A 14,297-nucleotide genomic window follows, 5' to 3' on the forward strand; every position below is an offset into this window, starting at 1 on the left:
GGAAAAGAGCAGCAAGAAGAGCTGCAAACTCTTGAATCTTTCTCTCTGCAAAATACTTGCATGCTGAATCTCTTTCTGCTTAAAACGAGTTTGGTGATTTGGTGGAGGTTCTCATCTTTAAGTAGCATTAAAGTGCAGCTGTGTTGGCTTTTAAAGAAAATGTTAGAAACATGCCGAGACGTTATGATTCTTTTCCCTCTTTAGAAAAGAAAAAAGCCATTTTAGTTATGGAAGGTGTATGTTCCAGGGTACAAAACGTGCTGTGTAAAGAAAGGACACACTGTGTTGCTATCCCTGTATCTTAAGAAATTACAGGTTAGGCATCTGAGATCATGATTATCCTTAAAAGATTGAGGCTTTAAAATTAATCTGTTCACTTCAATTTGCTTTTTGTATTTTGGTAAGCATGTAATGTTTTTGTCCTTTCTCCACAATCCAGAAAAATAGAACTCTGACTTAAAAAAAATAAGAAGTTGGAGATTTTCGGGCAGTAATGTAACACCATCAGATTTTTACAGGGCTCATGATAAAATCATGATGATTGACAATGCTACCACCAGGAAATTAGTTTTAATCCCTGTAATTTCTGTTCTTTTCTTGTGTTGTGCATCATTTTACTATGTTATCTTGCAAAGTGTAAAGTGCTTTGGCATGCTACCTGGTGTGGTGCTCCAAGCAGAGAGTGCACTGGCATCTCGTGCAAAGACAGTGTGATTGGGCTGCAAAGGATATGCTGGGGGCTCGGCAGTAAGCAAACCAGTGCTCTCCCCCTTGGGCTTCCCAGTGGAAGGAAATTTGCTAGCATGTGGATGCAGTTACAGTGGTGAAACGCCATGTGGGACATAGCTACTCCAAAAGGAAAGAGTCTTTTCCTGCTTTAGCTTACCCTGTTTCCAGAATGGTTTTTGTAACGTTGCCTGTGCATTCAGGCCCTCTGTGAAGCTCTTTTTAAATCCATCCTGGAGGAAGAGGATCGCAACCAGTGTGCCACGCAAGAAGTAGGGTGCTAGCACAGGAGATTTTCTGTATCTTCCTTGGCGTGATTCATCCTGCCTCTCTAATCCCTGCCAAACCCGTCCTGCTGCGCACACACAGCTCTGGCTACGTGTGAAGAGCAAGCATGAGAGCATGAGGGGGTGACACGTTTGCTCATTTCTCCCTCTAGAGACTCGCTGTAAACCCTTGCCTCGCGTCCCGGGTCCGAAGCTGCCCTTGGCTGAGCTGCCTGGCCATCAGCCTGAGGGACAGGGATGGGGATGGGGACGAGGACAGGCCCTCCCTCCCTCCTTCCCTGACAGCTGCAGGTGCCAATTGCCAGCAAGCAGCCCAGCCGCGTGGTTTCATGGCTTTTCTTCCTCTTATTACTGCTGTTCCTTCTTGTTTCTGTGATGTGCGGTGGAACAACCAGGCAGATTGTCTCCTCTCAGGGCGGGTGCCTGGGCATCTGCACGGCCAGTTGGTATGGCACAGGAGCCCCTGTTCTTTCAGTGACACCAGGAGCTATTGGTGGCAGGCTGGGGCTGTGCTGCTGCTGCACAGATGCTTGCTCTTGGCCCACCTTAAAAGGACAAGACATCCCGTGGTTTAGACTGGCCATATATTGTCAGGGATGTCAGCATCTCCATCAGAGCTACCCAGCCGAGCCCTGCGTCCCGCTTTGCCCGCCTTGTGTCCCTGCAGCCTCTCCTCGGTCGGAGCTGAGGGGTGCAGTAAATCAGACTGCTTGGAGGGGAGGTTGCTTTTCTTCTCCGTTACTCAGAAATGTTTTCCATCTGGCTCTCCCAAGTGCAATCTGCCTAGCTCACCCCTCAGGCTCTTGGACAAGTATCTGGTTCCCTCAGTACAGTGCTTGCTTAGCCATGTAGGTGATGGGACGTCAACCTATAGCTGGCCTTCCCCCCACCCCCCAAGGGTTTTAAATTAACTGGGTTTGGCAGGGCAAAGGAAAAAGGTGTACAGCACAAAGGAAAAAACCAAACCAGACCCACAGAGCTACGTTTTAGATTGTTTCCTCATTTTGCATCCCTTGTCCCTTACTTGTCTGAGGCGGCAGCAGCAGCAGACAACGTATCGTGTCCCGGGGCTGGGCTCCCCCCAGGTCGCTGGGGTCCCCCTCGGGGGACAGGGCGCCCCCCCCTTCCTCAGGCTGTTCGGCAGGGAGACACGCGATGGGGGAGCCCGATGGGGGAGCCCGCTGGTCCTCGCTGCGACTTCCCCCTGCCCCTCTGCTCCCTCGCCTCGCCCTCTGCCCCTTCGGGGCTGTGTGGGCAGCGGTGGTTTTGGCAGGCAGCGTGACACCGCTCGCCTGACTTGTTCCCTCCTTCATGAGACACCTCCATCCTGCCTGCTGAGAGCAGAGCCTTCAGGGCTTGCTCCCTCCGGTCCCTGGCTCTGCTCCGGGCTCCCACCCTCTCCCGTGCTGTGTCCCAGGGCCGTCCCCTTACCCGGTGGGACATGAGCCAGCCCTAGCGCAAGGGAGGGACGGCAGCGTGAGCAGGGAAAGCCACTCAGTGTGGGGAGAGACCCCAGGCCGTGTCCCCAAGGAGTGCAGCCCCGCTGCGGCCGGTGCCAGCCCTGGGGGGACACGAAGGGACTTTCTCGGGTCGCCACTTCATCTAAGGCAAACAAACCGGCGTCAAAGCCAAGAAACACATCGACTTCCTGGAACTCTGCGAGCCGTCCGCACAGCTGTCCCTGCTCCCCGAACACATGCAAAGCAGAGCTTATAAGGACAGACAGTATTGCTTTTGTGTCCCTCCCCAGCCAGCGGGGAGGGTGCAGGGGAGGGGATCTGCTGGGTGAGGCCCAAGGCCTGTCTTGTCCCGTGTTCCGCCTGCATTGCCGTGCTTCCCGGTGATGGAGGGGAGCCGGGAGCCCTCCCCTCCGGCCTCCTGAGGGCTGTGCAGGCAGGCAGGGGTGAGGATGGAGGGGCGCTCGCCGTTGTCTGCTTGGGAAGGAGCGGGGGGATGTCTTCTTACAGCCACTTCTTTTACTCTGCTGTTGCCCTGACGTTACTATTCGTGTGTCTCAAAGCGGAGCTCGTGGCCCCGGGTTTGTTGAGCTGTCTTTAAATCTCAGCATCTTTTTTGTTTGAACAAGCTTTCAAAACTGACTGTAATTCAGTGATAGAGGCTTCCTGGAGGGCCAGGTGTTCACCCACAAGCTGACAGGAACAGTGAGGATGAGGAACAGCTTGTAGATACCTTGTTGAGGGCAGGGGGAGGAGGGCTAAGGTGTTAGAAAAATCTCAAAATTCATCAGCAGCTGTTGATCCTACATGCAGCCGCAGGTTACTGCAGCTCTGGCGGTGCTGTGCCTTTTGTGTGGTGCTGCCGGCCCTGAGAATGGCAGTGCTAGTCAGGACCTCAGTGCAGGCTCGCATCAAACCCTTGGTGGTGCCCGCTGAGCCTGCTGACGGAGACCTGGGCTTTCCTCTTGGGAACCTGGGGCCCACCGAGTTTTGCTTTCGCTCTCGGTGCTGGAGCAGAGCAGCATGTGCCTGGGTTCTGCTTTCTAGCCTACCAGGAAGGACCACAGGGCTGTTCCCACAGCACACAGCACTTGCAGAAGGAGCAAACGTGGATACTCTGTTCAAGTTAGGGAACTGAGTGCAGGACCAAGAGGATAGGTACGAATACGTTTTATATTAAGGCTGCCTGGTGTCTCCATGCATTGCTGTAAACCAGTTGGACCATACAGACGAACTTCATCCAGGAAACCCGTTTTGCCTTATGGCATCTCACTGTTCTATTAGTTTAGCTTCCTGTTTTCAGTGTATTACATCAATGTAATACCCACAGTATCATGGTGATTCAGACTTGTCATTTACTTAAGGCATTAACTAAGTTCAGATTCTGGTATGCTTTATGGAGAGATGCTTTTGGTTATCTGAGCCAAAGTCCTGAGGACTACTAGTAGTCCATAAGCCATCAGGAGGTATTTTTCAAAACCTACATAAAAAATAAATGCATATGCATATCCTGTCATGCATGCAAGGAAATAAAACTGAAGTAAATACATTTGAATATTTAAAATTTACCCTAACTGTTAGGTGTTGCAACAGTGTAGAAAATAATCTGGAAACATGAGGGTCATCTTGTTTGGTGCTTCTTCCCCTGCTCTGCCCCCAGAACAGAAGGTGGTCCCTAGCTCAGTTTTCAGGCATGGCCATGAGAATGTGCCTCATTTGTTTATTCTGTGTCTGGTTCTGTCTGTCTGTGTACAGGTTAGGTAAGAAAAGGCATGTGAACGTTGTGGGTTCATAGGGTTATTTTAGGAAGCAAAATATTATGTGTGTGCTAACACAGGTAAAATAATTCTATCACTAATAGCTTAGAGAGTTCATAGCAAGAGGAGCAGTGTGTCTTTTGGTGCTCAGAGAGTACCTTTCAAGAGAGGTTGCTCCTTTTGGTTGTTGCCTTTTAGGGTTTGTTTTCTTTGGTGGTGTTTTTCCCTAGAGGAAGACTATAGTTACCAGGTACAAGTTCAAAACCTTTGGGGTAACGGTCTTAGCTTGCACCCAACGCTAAGCAAAAGAACAACCACCAGATACTCCCATGCCACTGTCTTTTCTTTTTATGCTTGTCTTCCTTTCCTCATAGGCTGCTCTGTACTGGTGCTCCAGCAGTGGTGACAGTGAGGTGACGCTGCCAGTATAATTCTCTGCCGCTGGGGTGCCAAGTCAGCACCGACACTTCAGTAGCAAGGGCAGAGTTGGTATTAAAAAGGTCAGTAGGGAAAACTTTTTTCGTTTGGTTTTCCTTTGCCTTGAGGCAGTGCTTTGAATAATGTTAACCCTTTTTTCTTCCCACGCGATGCCTTTTCACCCTCTTCCCTTCCTGCCAGCTTTGATGCAAAATCACGGTCAAAATGTAGTGTGGGTGATCGTGTGCATCTCTTGGGGTGGGAGTGAGTGTTTGTACTTGGGAGTGTCACCATGTGCTCTGGGAGTAAAATTTGCTCCTCTGTGTAGAAGCTTAGTAGGAGACCAGTGCATCAGAAATGGTTTGGAGTGCGGTGTAGCAATCCTTAGGTATTATAATCTCAAGGGTAAACAGTAAACTTTGTTTATTCAAACGCGATATCCCTCTTTGAAGTTCTGTTCTCATCTAAGTTTGTATACTAGAAGGTCTGGCCTTCATTTAAATGATCCTTGGGTTTTTTTCCGCCACTTCGGAGAAAAAAACCCCAAAAAACAGTGGGAAAGCCTTGAATAAGCTAATAGCGCTGCTAAGATGGAAATGATGAAGAAGGCTCAGGATTCCTGTTTGGGCCTCACGGGAAAAAGTGGTTTGAAATGTGTGTGTGTGGGGGGGTGCACATTCCTAAAACCGTCACTTCTTCCCCCTGTTTCTCCCCCCCTCTCCCCATTCTGTACTATGGCATGTTTAATGAAACCAATAAAAGTATTTGGCTGAGAGTGTTAATCTTTCCCTGGCCCAATTAGTGCATGGCTTCTACTTTAACGTTAATGTGGATTTTTTTCAGAAGGCAGAACAATGAGCAGCTTTGTGCTACACACCAGGTTTTCCCCCTCCTTGCCTGTATTGTGTGTTTCTTCCTATCTATTCCAAAGGGAGAGCTCATGTGCAAAGACAGTGGAGCAATCTGGAGCAGAGACTTGTACCAGCTCCCAGGGGCCAGTCTGTGCTGCTCATGCTTGTGTAGCTGCCTCTTGATGGCAAGTCAAGTGATGGTGACTCTGAAGACTCGTCATTTCTTCTCCTTTCTTCTTCCTTCCCTTGTGGCCCCTGTTCTCCTTTTTGCTTCATCTGTGATGCTCTTCACCAGAAGGAGAAGCAGCTGTAACTGTTGAGAGTGATTTTAAAACAAGAAAATTAAATACAAATAAATGCACATAAGCGAAGTGGGGAAGTAACTGTTGATGGGCTCAGCTTTAACATACAGTGGAGTCACACTTTATCCCAAAGGAGGAAATAGGTCTAGCGAGTATCTTCCTGTACAGACTGAATGGGAAGCAACAAGGATTTTTCTTTTTTTTTTTTAGCGCTCTGCTTTCTCAGTGACTCTCCCATTAGCTGGTGATGTGGGACATCAGGGGTAGGACTCTCAGAAGCAGGAGCTAAAGCCCTTCAGGTTTCTCTGTAGGCTCAAAGTTCCCAAAGTTTCGTGGTTACAGCAACATCATCAAGTGGAGGGGATGTGTTCCTGCAGAAGAGCCAGGCCTTTTGGTGTGGCCGTGCAAAGAGGGCTGCTGCATTGTTTTGCTTGCTGTCCACCCCCACCCCGCTGCCCCCTCCAAATGTGTTAGCACTCTTGCTCTGTCACTTGCTTTCTGCTTTTTGTCCTTTTCACAGAGAATGACTGTGATGCTGGAGGGGGGATTTCTTCAAAGTAGAAGATGACCTGAATGCTTGTGACCACTTCCCTGTTTCCTAGAGGCTTTGGTCCAATGTTGAATGCAACCTGAGGCTGCACTGTTTGCCAGCTTATTTCCTGTTTGTCCTCTTTCCTGGAGGTCTTTGTTTTCTTTTGGGGAGAGGGAGGAAGAAGGCTCCATCAGGATGACCTCCAAGCAGGGGGCATTTGGTGTGAGCTGGGAAGGCTTGCAGTACTGAAGGCAGCATGTCATAGGGCATCCATGCTGGTTGCTGCCTGTGTGATTCCCTGAGTTTTGTAGGTGCTGTGGAAAAAAACCACAACACTTCCCCATCCTCAGTGATGCATTTATTTAAAGAAAAAAAAGGAAAGAAAAAAAAAAAAGCTGCAAGAGAAATCTCTCAGTATGTTCCTGCCTAAAGGCGCTCTGCCATGGGTTTTCCCACAGGAAGGAGTGATTTGGCCCAGTATTCTTATTGTTTCTATATCCTATTGCAAATAGAAAGTTATGCTTCTGAAATTGGTGTGTGCTGCTCATGCATTTGTCTTTGTTTCAGTGGTGCATTTTTGCTTCATGCAAGAGAGTGAAGAAAGCATGCAACAATCATATCTATTTTTGCAGAAATTAAGGTGTGAACTTTTGACTGCTTCCAAAATAGGACATTTTTAGTGTATGGAAAACTGTTCTAAAAACAAGATCTGTGACTATACATCTTTCTTTGTGCTAGCAGTAAGATATTTAGATTCCAAAGTGGTTTGTAGAAATTATGAAAGGCTGTAATAGCACAACGCAGTTTTCTTCCTGAGAGAAGAACAGAGAGCAAGTGGTAGGTGTTTCCAGACCAGGGGGTAGATTTGTTTATGTGTGCACGTAGGCCTGCCTCTTCTTTGTGATGAAAATTCCCCATTTTAACTGTTGCTGAAAGCAGCACTATGGATTCTGACTTCAGTTCTCAGGGAAGTTCCTCAGCTATCTTAAAGTTACCTTGGCCAACACAGGAGTCTTCACATTTACACAACAGATTGACTTTTTCCAAGATGAATCGGTGGTGACATTAATGTCCTGGGTATTAACTAAAAGAGGAATGAATAGGTCTGCTTTGGAAGGAAGAGTTGTTTTGTTTGGTTGGGGTATTTTTAAGGACTGAAGCACTTACTTGCATGGTTTTAATAGGAATTCCTCCAAGTAATTTAAAGTGGTCCTTATTTTTGGTGGTACTAAGCAGATACAACAAGCAATTTGCAAGATTTAGGCCAGTCTTGAAAATAACTCTTGTGTTTATTTTATTAAAAATTAAGTCAGCTGCCACATAAGTGATGAAAAAAAATGCATGTCTCTGTGTGTGTGAGAAAGAAATTACTATGTTGCTCTGGAATGGGATGGATGTTTTTTAAAAACAAAATAATAGTAAAGGTGTACAGTTAAGGATAAACAAAATAAATACAGACAACAGCTCCCATAATTACTAGAGAAACTGCAGAAGGATGGATGCATGGCCTCATCTTGGACCAAGAAATTCCTGTGTTGCAGGGCACACTAGTGTTTCTTAGCAGAAAAGTAAAAAAAATGACTAGGGAAGAGTTACCTTGTGTTGTTCAGGGTAGCATAAAAATAGCCAGAATTCTTGTCTGGTTTTGAAGATGCAAATTGAAAACAGTGTTTGTTAAGAAATTGATGTTCTCCAGAGCCTTAGACATTGGCTTTAGTCGGGTCCTAGGTTTTGTCTCCAGACTGTGCTGGCTCGCTATATCGAATCATGTGTGCTGCTTCTAAGAGGGTTAAACATAGGAAGCTTGAATCTGCTGCTTTGCTTGGCATTGGGTGAAATGAGGAACTGCTCAACACAAGCCGGACCCTTTCTCTTTGTCTGCCTTTTCATGTGTGCTCTAAAATGTCAGTAGTTGGGATAATGTAGTCATTTATTGTTTGCAAATGCTGTTCAAACAGCATTTGAAGATACATTACATGACTGATTTGCACATCATCCTTGAGAATATATTATTTAAAAGGAAGAAACGCTGTTGAGGTAACTGCAGTTTGAGGCCAATGGTCTTTCCTTTCTGAAAAAAGGAAAACCTGTATTAAGTTTGCTGGATGTGATTTGTAAATCTGAGATTATGCTATGTCCACAGTGTATTCATTTCCATAATTAAATATTTTCTTTGTAAGGTTATAAGGGTGTATTCCTCCATTTAAAATATATCAGTAGTTTTCCATATTACAAATAACCTTTTCCAGAGGCCATCACCGTAGGTGCCATGGGCAGAGAACTCCTCTCTTTCTCATGCATCGGTCATTCCTTATCACCTCTAAAAATGATGTTTAACTGACCTGTCATGCTCCAGCTGGAACAGGCATCCTTCCTGAAACCCCAATGATAGCATAAGTTTGTGGTTTCAGAAGGGGTGTGGAGAAATTCTGTCGGCACAGACGATGGTTGCTTATGTCTTTAACTCATCTGGAAACCTGGGGCGGTGAGTGTGAGGAATGTGCCAAATGGTCCCAGAAAACTCAGTAGTCATTTCACCACTGCTAGAAGGAAGAAAAAGGTCACCATGAATTCACGATATTGGAGTAAATATTAATCCTTCAAGAAGAGAAGGGAGGAGGAGTGTGTGTATGAAACCAGATTACCTAAATTCTGTAGCTGCGGAATATTCTTCCAGCTTCTTAACCAAGTGTCACAACCGTCAGTGATATACTAGCTTGCTCTCTCCTTCTCTCTTTCCTTCTTTTTTTGCTGGCTGAATACTGGGGACCTAGCTGGTAAGAGTTTGCTTGCTTTCTTTGCCCAGGTTCCACTGGCAGAGGCAGCAGCATCTCCCAGCCCAGTGCCCAGCCACTTGTGGGAGTGGGCGCTTGGCTGCACTGGTGCTGTTTATGTGCTTCTGTCATCAGACCTGCATACCAGTCAGGGGAGTCCTCAAACTAAAGGGCTGCAGTCTTATTTTGCTAAAATGGCTTCCAGAAAAACTTAACGCCCTCTCTCTTTTTCCCTTCTCCCTCACATAGTGCTAGAGGGTGCTGCTGAAGAAGAGGCTGAAGAGCCAGACGCTACTATACATACCACACTAAGTGAGGAGACCGGCAACCAAGAAGAGAGCCACAGTCAATCAGGGGATAAAAATGAAGGTGACTGGTTTGACTAGCTCTGTGTGACTCTGTAAACTGGGGCATAGATTAAGGCTTGTGGAAACATTTCTCACCCATCCATACCCCTTATCTGTGTGAAGAGTATAGGATGATACTGAGCAGAAGCACTGGTGCATACATATGTTTCTTTCCCCATCCCTAACCTTCATCTGTCTGAAAAGTATAAAATAGGCTGAGCAGAAGCATGGGCACATAAATACTGTGCTACCACTGCAGGCTTCTAAGCTAAGATTTTCTTGGCTCCCAGTAACTTGGCACCACATTACTTAGCCTCAAAAAAACACCTGTTTAAAATGCTCAGACTTATTTTCCAAAGACAGTATTATGCAGAGATCAAATGTTCACAAACGTGTTTCTCCTTGTTCACCCTCACATCCTCTTGTGTTACTGTGACTTTCTCACAACACACGTTACGATTCTGTGCTGTCCACCAGAGGTGACAGAGCAGTAGACTTGCAGGGTGTTCCTGTTTGTTTGGGAGACCTCTTTGGGGGAAAGTAGCGTTTACTTTGAAAGCATTTTCCTTTTCACATGAGGAAAGTGGAATTCCTGACCTGTGCGTTTGACAAGTCTGTATGTTTGAGAAAACAGAGAAAACATTTTTGTTTTGAATTTGGTATCTGAGGCAGGAGCATCCCTGCTACATACAGAATGAGTTGGAGAAGTCTAAATCTGAACAGCTTTACCTGTGGCATTAGTTGTGGATGTAACACCTTTGCCAGCTTTGGCAGTCAAGAGGCATCTGGGAGGATCTGGGATTTTGTTTTGGTTGGGTTGTTGCTAATGTAGCTTATTCCATATAGAAAACTGGCTTAAACTACACTAGAAAGAGAACTCAGTACCCTACACAGTGTTACTAATGCCTTAATTGTGCAGTTCTGCTCAAAACACGTGCTTGCTTGAATGATTGTGCTTGCCAGAGCTTGCATTCATCAGTACTGCTCTACTAGTTCATGGTGATCACAAGGTACCATGAATAATATGATTTTACAGCAAGAGAGTTTAAGGTAAATCATTTTATAAGACCTATACTGAACTGAGGTTGAAAGTGAAGGTAACGTGGATGTCCTATGAGAAGAAATGTACATGTTGTCCTATGTATTCCAATATGAGAAACTTTTCCTGTTACAAGAACTCCAGTTATTAAAGGGCTGTTCCTTGTGCTCCATGATGATCCAGCAGAGTGTGATGTGAGTTGCAGGCAGCTGAAAATACTGTGGGGTTGTTTTTTGGTTTGTTTTTTTTTTCAGATGGCCTAGCAACTCCCATGTGTGTTTTTGTTTTTAATTCCAGAGAAGCAGCTGGAGAGCTTGAACAGCTACAAGGTATCACCAAGTTCACCAAACAGTTTGGACGGAGCAGACCTGTCCTCCATTGACGCCATGATGTCAGCAGTGATGAATGTGGGGAAGATTGCTGAAAATGGCGGGAACTCTCAAAATGTCAAATCCCCCTCAAAGTCTCCTGCACCAAATCGGATTGGCAGGAGGAACCAGGTATCTAAACCCAAATGCAGGGAGGGCAAAGGGGAGACAAGCAGCTGCTTGGGAAGTGATAAGACATGATTACATTTCTTTGTTTCAACTTTTTTTCCCTCGGCAGATATTTCTTGCCTCCGCCGTTGCTCCTCTGTGTATTTTTTCTGGTTTTAGAAAACAGGGAATCAGAGAGGGGTCAGCTTGCTTGGTTTCACACGTAAAAACATAGCTCCCATGTCACGCAGTGGTGAGCTTGTCTAGCAGATGCCACTAGCAGTGGCAGAGTCAGCTAAGAATCACTGCGTCTTCCTCGCTGCATCCTTTCTCCAGACTCTTGCCTTTGCCTAATCTGTTGGGGGGCAGTTCATTTCATGAAACTGGAAGAAAAGAAATAGCTCAGAGAGGAACAGAGCACTGTGGCAGGGGGCTTGGCTGGGCCATCGTGTGGGGCCGCATGTGAAGTGTGTGACTTTCCCCGGGGAAGATCCACATGATTTAAAGTTAAAGGTGGTGCTAGAACAAAACATCCATCAGGATGCTCAGTTGTGTGTAGTGTCAGGTACCCTTGCTTCATTGTTAATAAAACTATGAAGAGCTATTGCAGCATGCTTTGTACAGATCTGACAGAGCAAATATATGTAGCTTTTATCAGTTTTTTTCCATTTACCAGTTGATGGCACCAGTTGAGAGCAATATTTATCAGAAAAAGTGAAAGGAGAGAGTCGTATCAGTTAAAGCTGTGATTATTTATATCAATGGTTTTCTCCTGCTGGGCCAAGGCTCTACCAATGAAGGTGCTGCAGGACATCAAGAAATACCCCAAATCGCTGTGTCCATTTGACTTCAGAGCTCACGGTGAAGCATGGAGAATTTGTAAATAAATCAGGATGTAACAGGGACCAGAAAGGTTGAGAGTCATGACTCATATAATGTTCCTATAGTAGTTTATAATTAGCTTTCAGAGTAGTTGCCCAGTTGACAGACTTACGGCTTGGGTTGGATTTTTTTGCTCAAAAGGAGTTGAAAGCCATTAACTGTAAATGAACATTCTTAAATGAAGAGTCTGGGCAGTATACAGGCAACTGTGTTTGTGGGATTGTATTGTCTTAGCACCTGGCTTGAGCGTTTATTTGCAGTGTTCCCAGTTTGGGGCTTGCTGCCCTGGTTCCTTGATTTCGTCATGTGAAGTGAGGCACCGGAGTTCAGGCTAGGCTCTGTGGCAGTGCTATTACACAGCTGTCTGCTGGTACACCATGTGGTTTGGCTTCAGGGAAGTTTATTAGCACTAGTGACCTTTATTCCACCTGATATTTCGATGGGCATCGAATCAAAGGAAGCTGGAGAGTAAATGTGACAGGATTAAGAGGGATTCTTGCAGCATAAAAATAAACAAATACATTGAAAACATAGTAAATAGCCTGTTTGTTTTTAAGCTGAAAGATTGTTATCACCAGAGGGCCAAATGGTTGCATTACTGAGAAAATAGAAGTGAGATGTGAAATATTAAGTGGGTATCAATCTGGTTAGCAACATCTAATACAGCAAATTTCCCCTTTCAGCATAGCAGCATGAAAGCACTGAATTGTTTCAGTGTGTAGCAGCGCACAGATCTCAGATTCTGGTCAGAATGTGCCTCTTATTATAATTTCGAGGATAATAACAGTTAGCTAGTTTTCTGGGTTTAACTGCTGTTTCCCAGGAATTGGCAACGAAAGATTTTGCCCTGAACCTTTGTCCCAAAGTCTATGGTTCTCTTCATAATGCTGACTTTATCTTGGCTCTAGTCTACCCGTAGTCTAACAAACATGTTCTCACATCAACCTGCATCCATTTTAACTTCTCATTCGGTGTGCTTTTGAAGAAAATAAAAAGTGTGACAAAGATGTTTCTTTGAGCTGGAGCAAAACCAACAGACCTAATGCACAACTCCAAAAGCATTTGCCATCAGTTGAATGCAGAGCAGCCGTGCCAGGCTGACTTACTAAAAAGGGGAGTAGCTAACAAATTAGCTGCTAATTTCATCTTTCAGTTCAGGAAGTCTGTTTTCACCATCCTGGCTCCAGTGGGGTGGCTGAGTAATATGTTTTGAATTTGTGAGTGGGGGTGTTTCTACAGTAGGGATGCTAATGTTTTTTTGTCTGGATTGGGTCACTCAGCAGCATTCCTGTTGTAGCTACCCTGGATTTGCTTGAGCTGTGTTACGGTATGTGGCATGTACCCTGTCTGACCACTGGAGAAAGTTTGGGTTTTAGTTAATAATAAACCCCAGATTCAATACTCATCAGCTCTGGCTAAGCTATAGTGTGTTTCTGATCTTTGCTTCAAGGTGAGCCAGTAATTATCTTGTGTTAATTTGCTGATTCAAAGAGCAGGCAGTCTGGAAAGCAGGCTTTGAAACAATCAAGTGCATCATGTAGAACTGTAGCACTCAGGGAGGTGCAGGGGGGAGCAAAAAAAGTAGTGGCTTGATAATTTCACAGAAATACCCAGGGGATTAAACACCATCTAAACTGTCAGCACAGCTGCAGGGATTTTCCTCACGGCACAGTGTGTTTGTTCTCTGCCCTGAGCCAACTTTTAACAGGGCTGCAGTATAACTGGAGCTGAACACTACTCCACAGGTCACAACGTATAGTAAAATGGAAGTTGTATAAGTAGGATGGAACCAGTGTGTGCAAACCATATATTTGTATATAAAAACGAGGGAGGCACTGGAATAATGCATTTTCATTTTCTTGGGATGTTCAGACTTCATAATGGCAGACTTTCTTGCTTACTTTCTGATGTTTTGCAAGTAATAGTACGTTAGGCCTTGGCCTGTCTGCACAGCCTGCAGTGATTGTCTTTAGGATGCAGAGCCCTGAAATACGGTTAGAAGAAGATGTACAAGAGAAGCAGTAGGGAGGAGTGGGAGAACCTAACTGTTGCAGTCGCGATCCTTTTAGAAGTGAAGTCACAAGTTTCGTTTACTTCAGGCAAAATGGGGAAATAGCTCTTCATTCGTGTCCACAGGTCACAGAAGTTAATAGAAAATTATTGTGGCCCTGTTTTTGAGAACACAGTGTTAGATTTTAGTAGGGCACTCTCTTGAATGGTTCCCCAAATCATGTGGGAGGGAATATTGCTTTACTGAGACTAAAAACCCCTCTCTCTAACACTGTGTCAGCATCTTCCCTCCTAATATGCCAGAGAAATTGTCACAGAGAGCTGGGTTAGTCATTCTACTTGGTGTTCTCCACAAATGCTTATGTCTGACAATCTGGAAATGGTTGCTTCTGAGTTGATGACTTCAGGGATGGTGATAGGGAAAAAGAATTGTCTGGAGA

At 45.4% G+C, this 14,297-nt stretch overlaps 1 protein-coding gene across 9 annotated transcripts in view; it reads left to right on the forward strand.

Moving 5' to 3' along the window:
- Positions 1 to 14,297, forward strand: part of RREB1 (ras responsive element binding protein 1) — a 125,907-nt gene that overhangs the window by 47,675 nt on the left and 63,935 nt on the right. For 6 of the 9 annotated variants that reach the window (XM_056330904.1, XM_056330911.1, XM_056330906.1 and 3 more), the window contains 2 exons: positions 9,353 to 9,472; positions 10,787 to 10,989. In XM_056330904.1, the coding sequence (XP_056186879.1) occupies positions 9,353 to 9,472; positions 10,787 to 10,989 (323 nt within the window). Of the gene's footprint in view, positions 1 to 4,601; positions 4,728 to 9,352; positions 9,473 to 10,786; positions 10,990 to 14,297 lie in introns of all 9 variants that reach the window. The other 3 variants (XM_056330907.1, XM_056330908.1, XM_056330910.1) reach the window with 1 other exon arrangement.

The sequence above is a fragment of the Falco biarmicus genome, chromosome 3 (genome assembly GCF_023638135.1).
Source record: "Falco biarmicus isolate bFalBia1 chromosome 3, bFalBia1.pri, whole genome shotgun sequence".
NCBI classification, from domain to species: domain Eukaryota; kingdom Metazoa; phylum Chordata; class Aves; order Falconiformes; family Falconidae; genus Falco; species Falco biarmicus.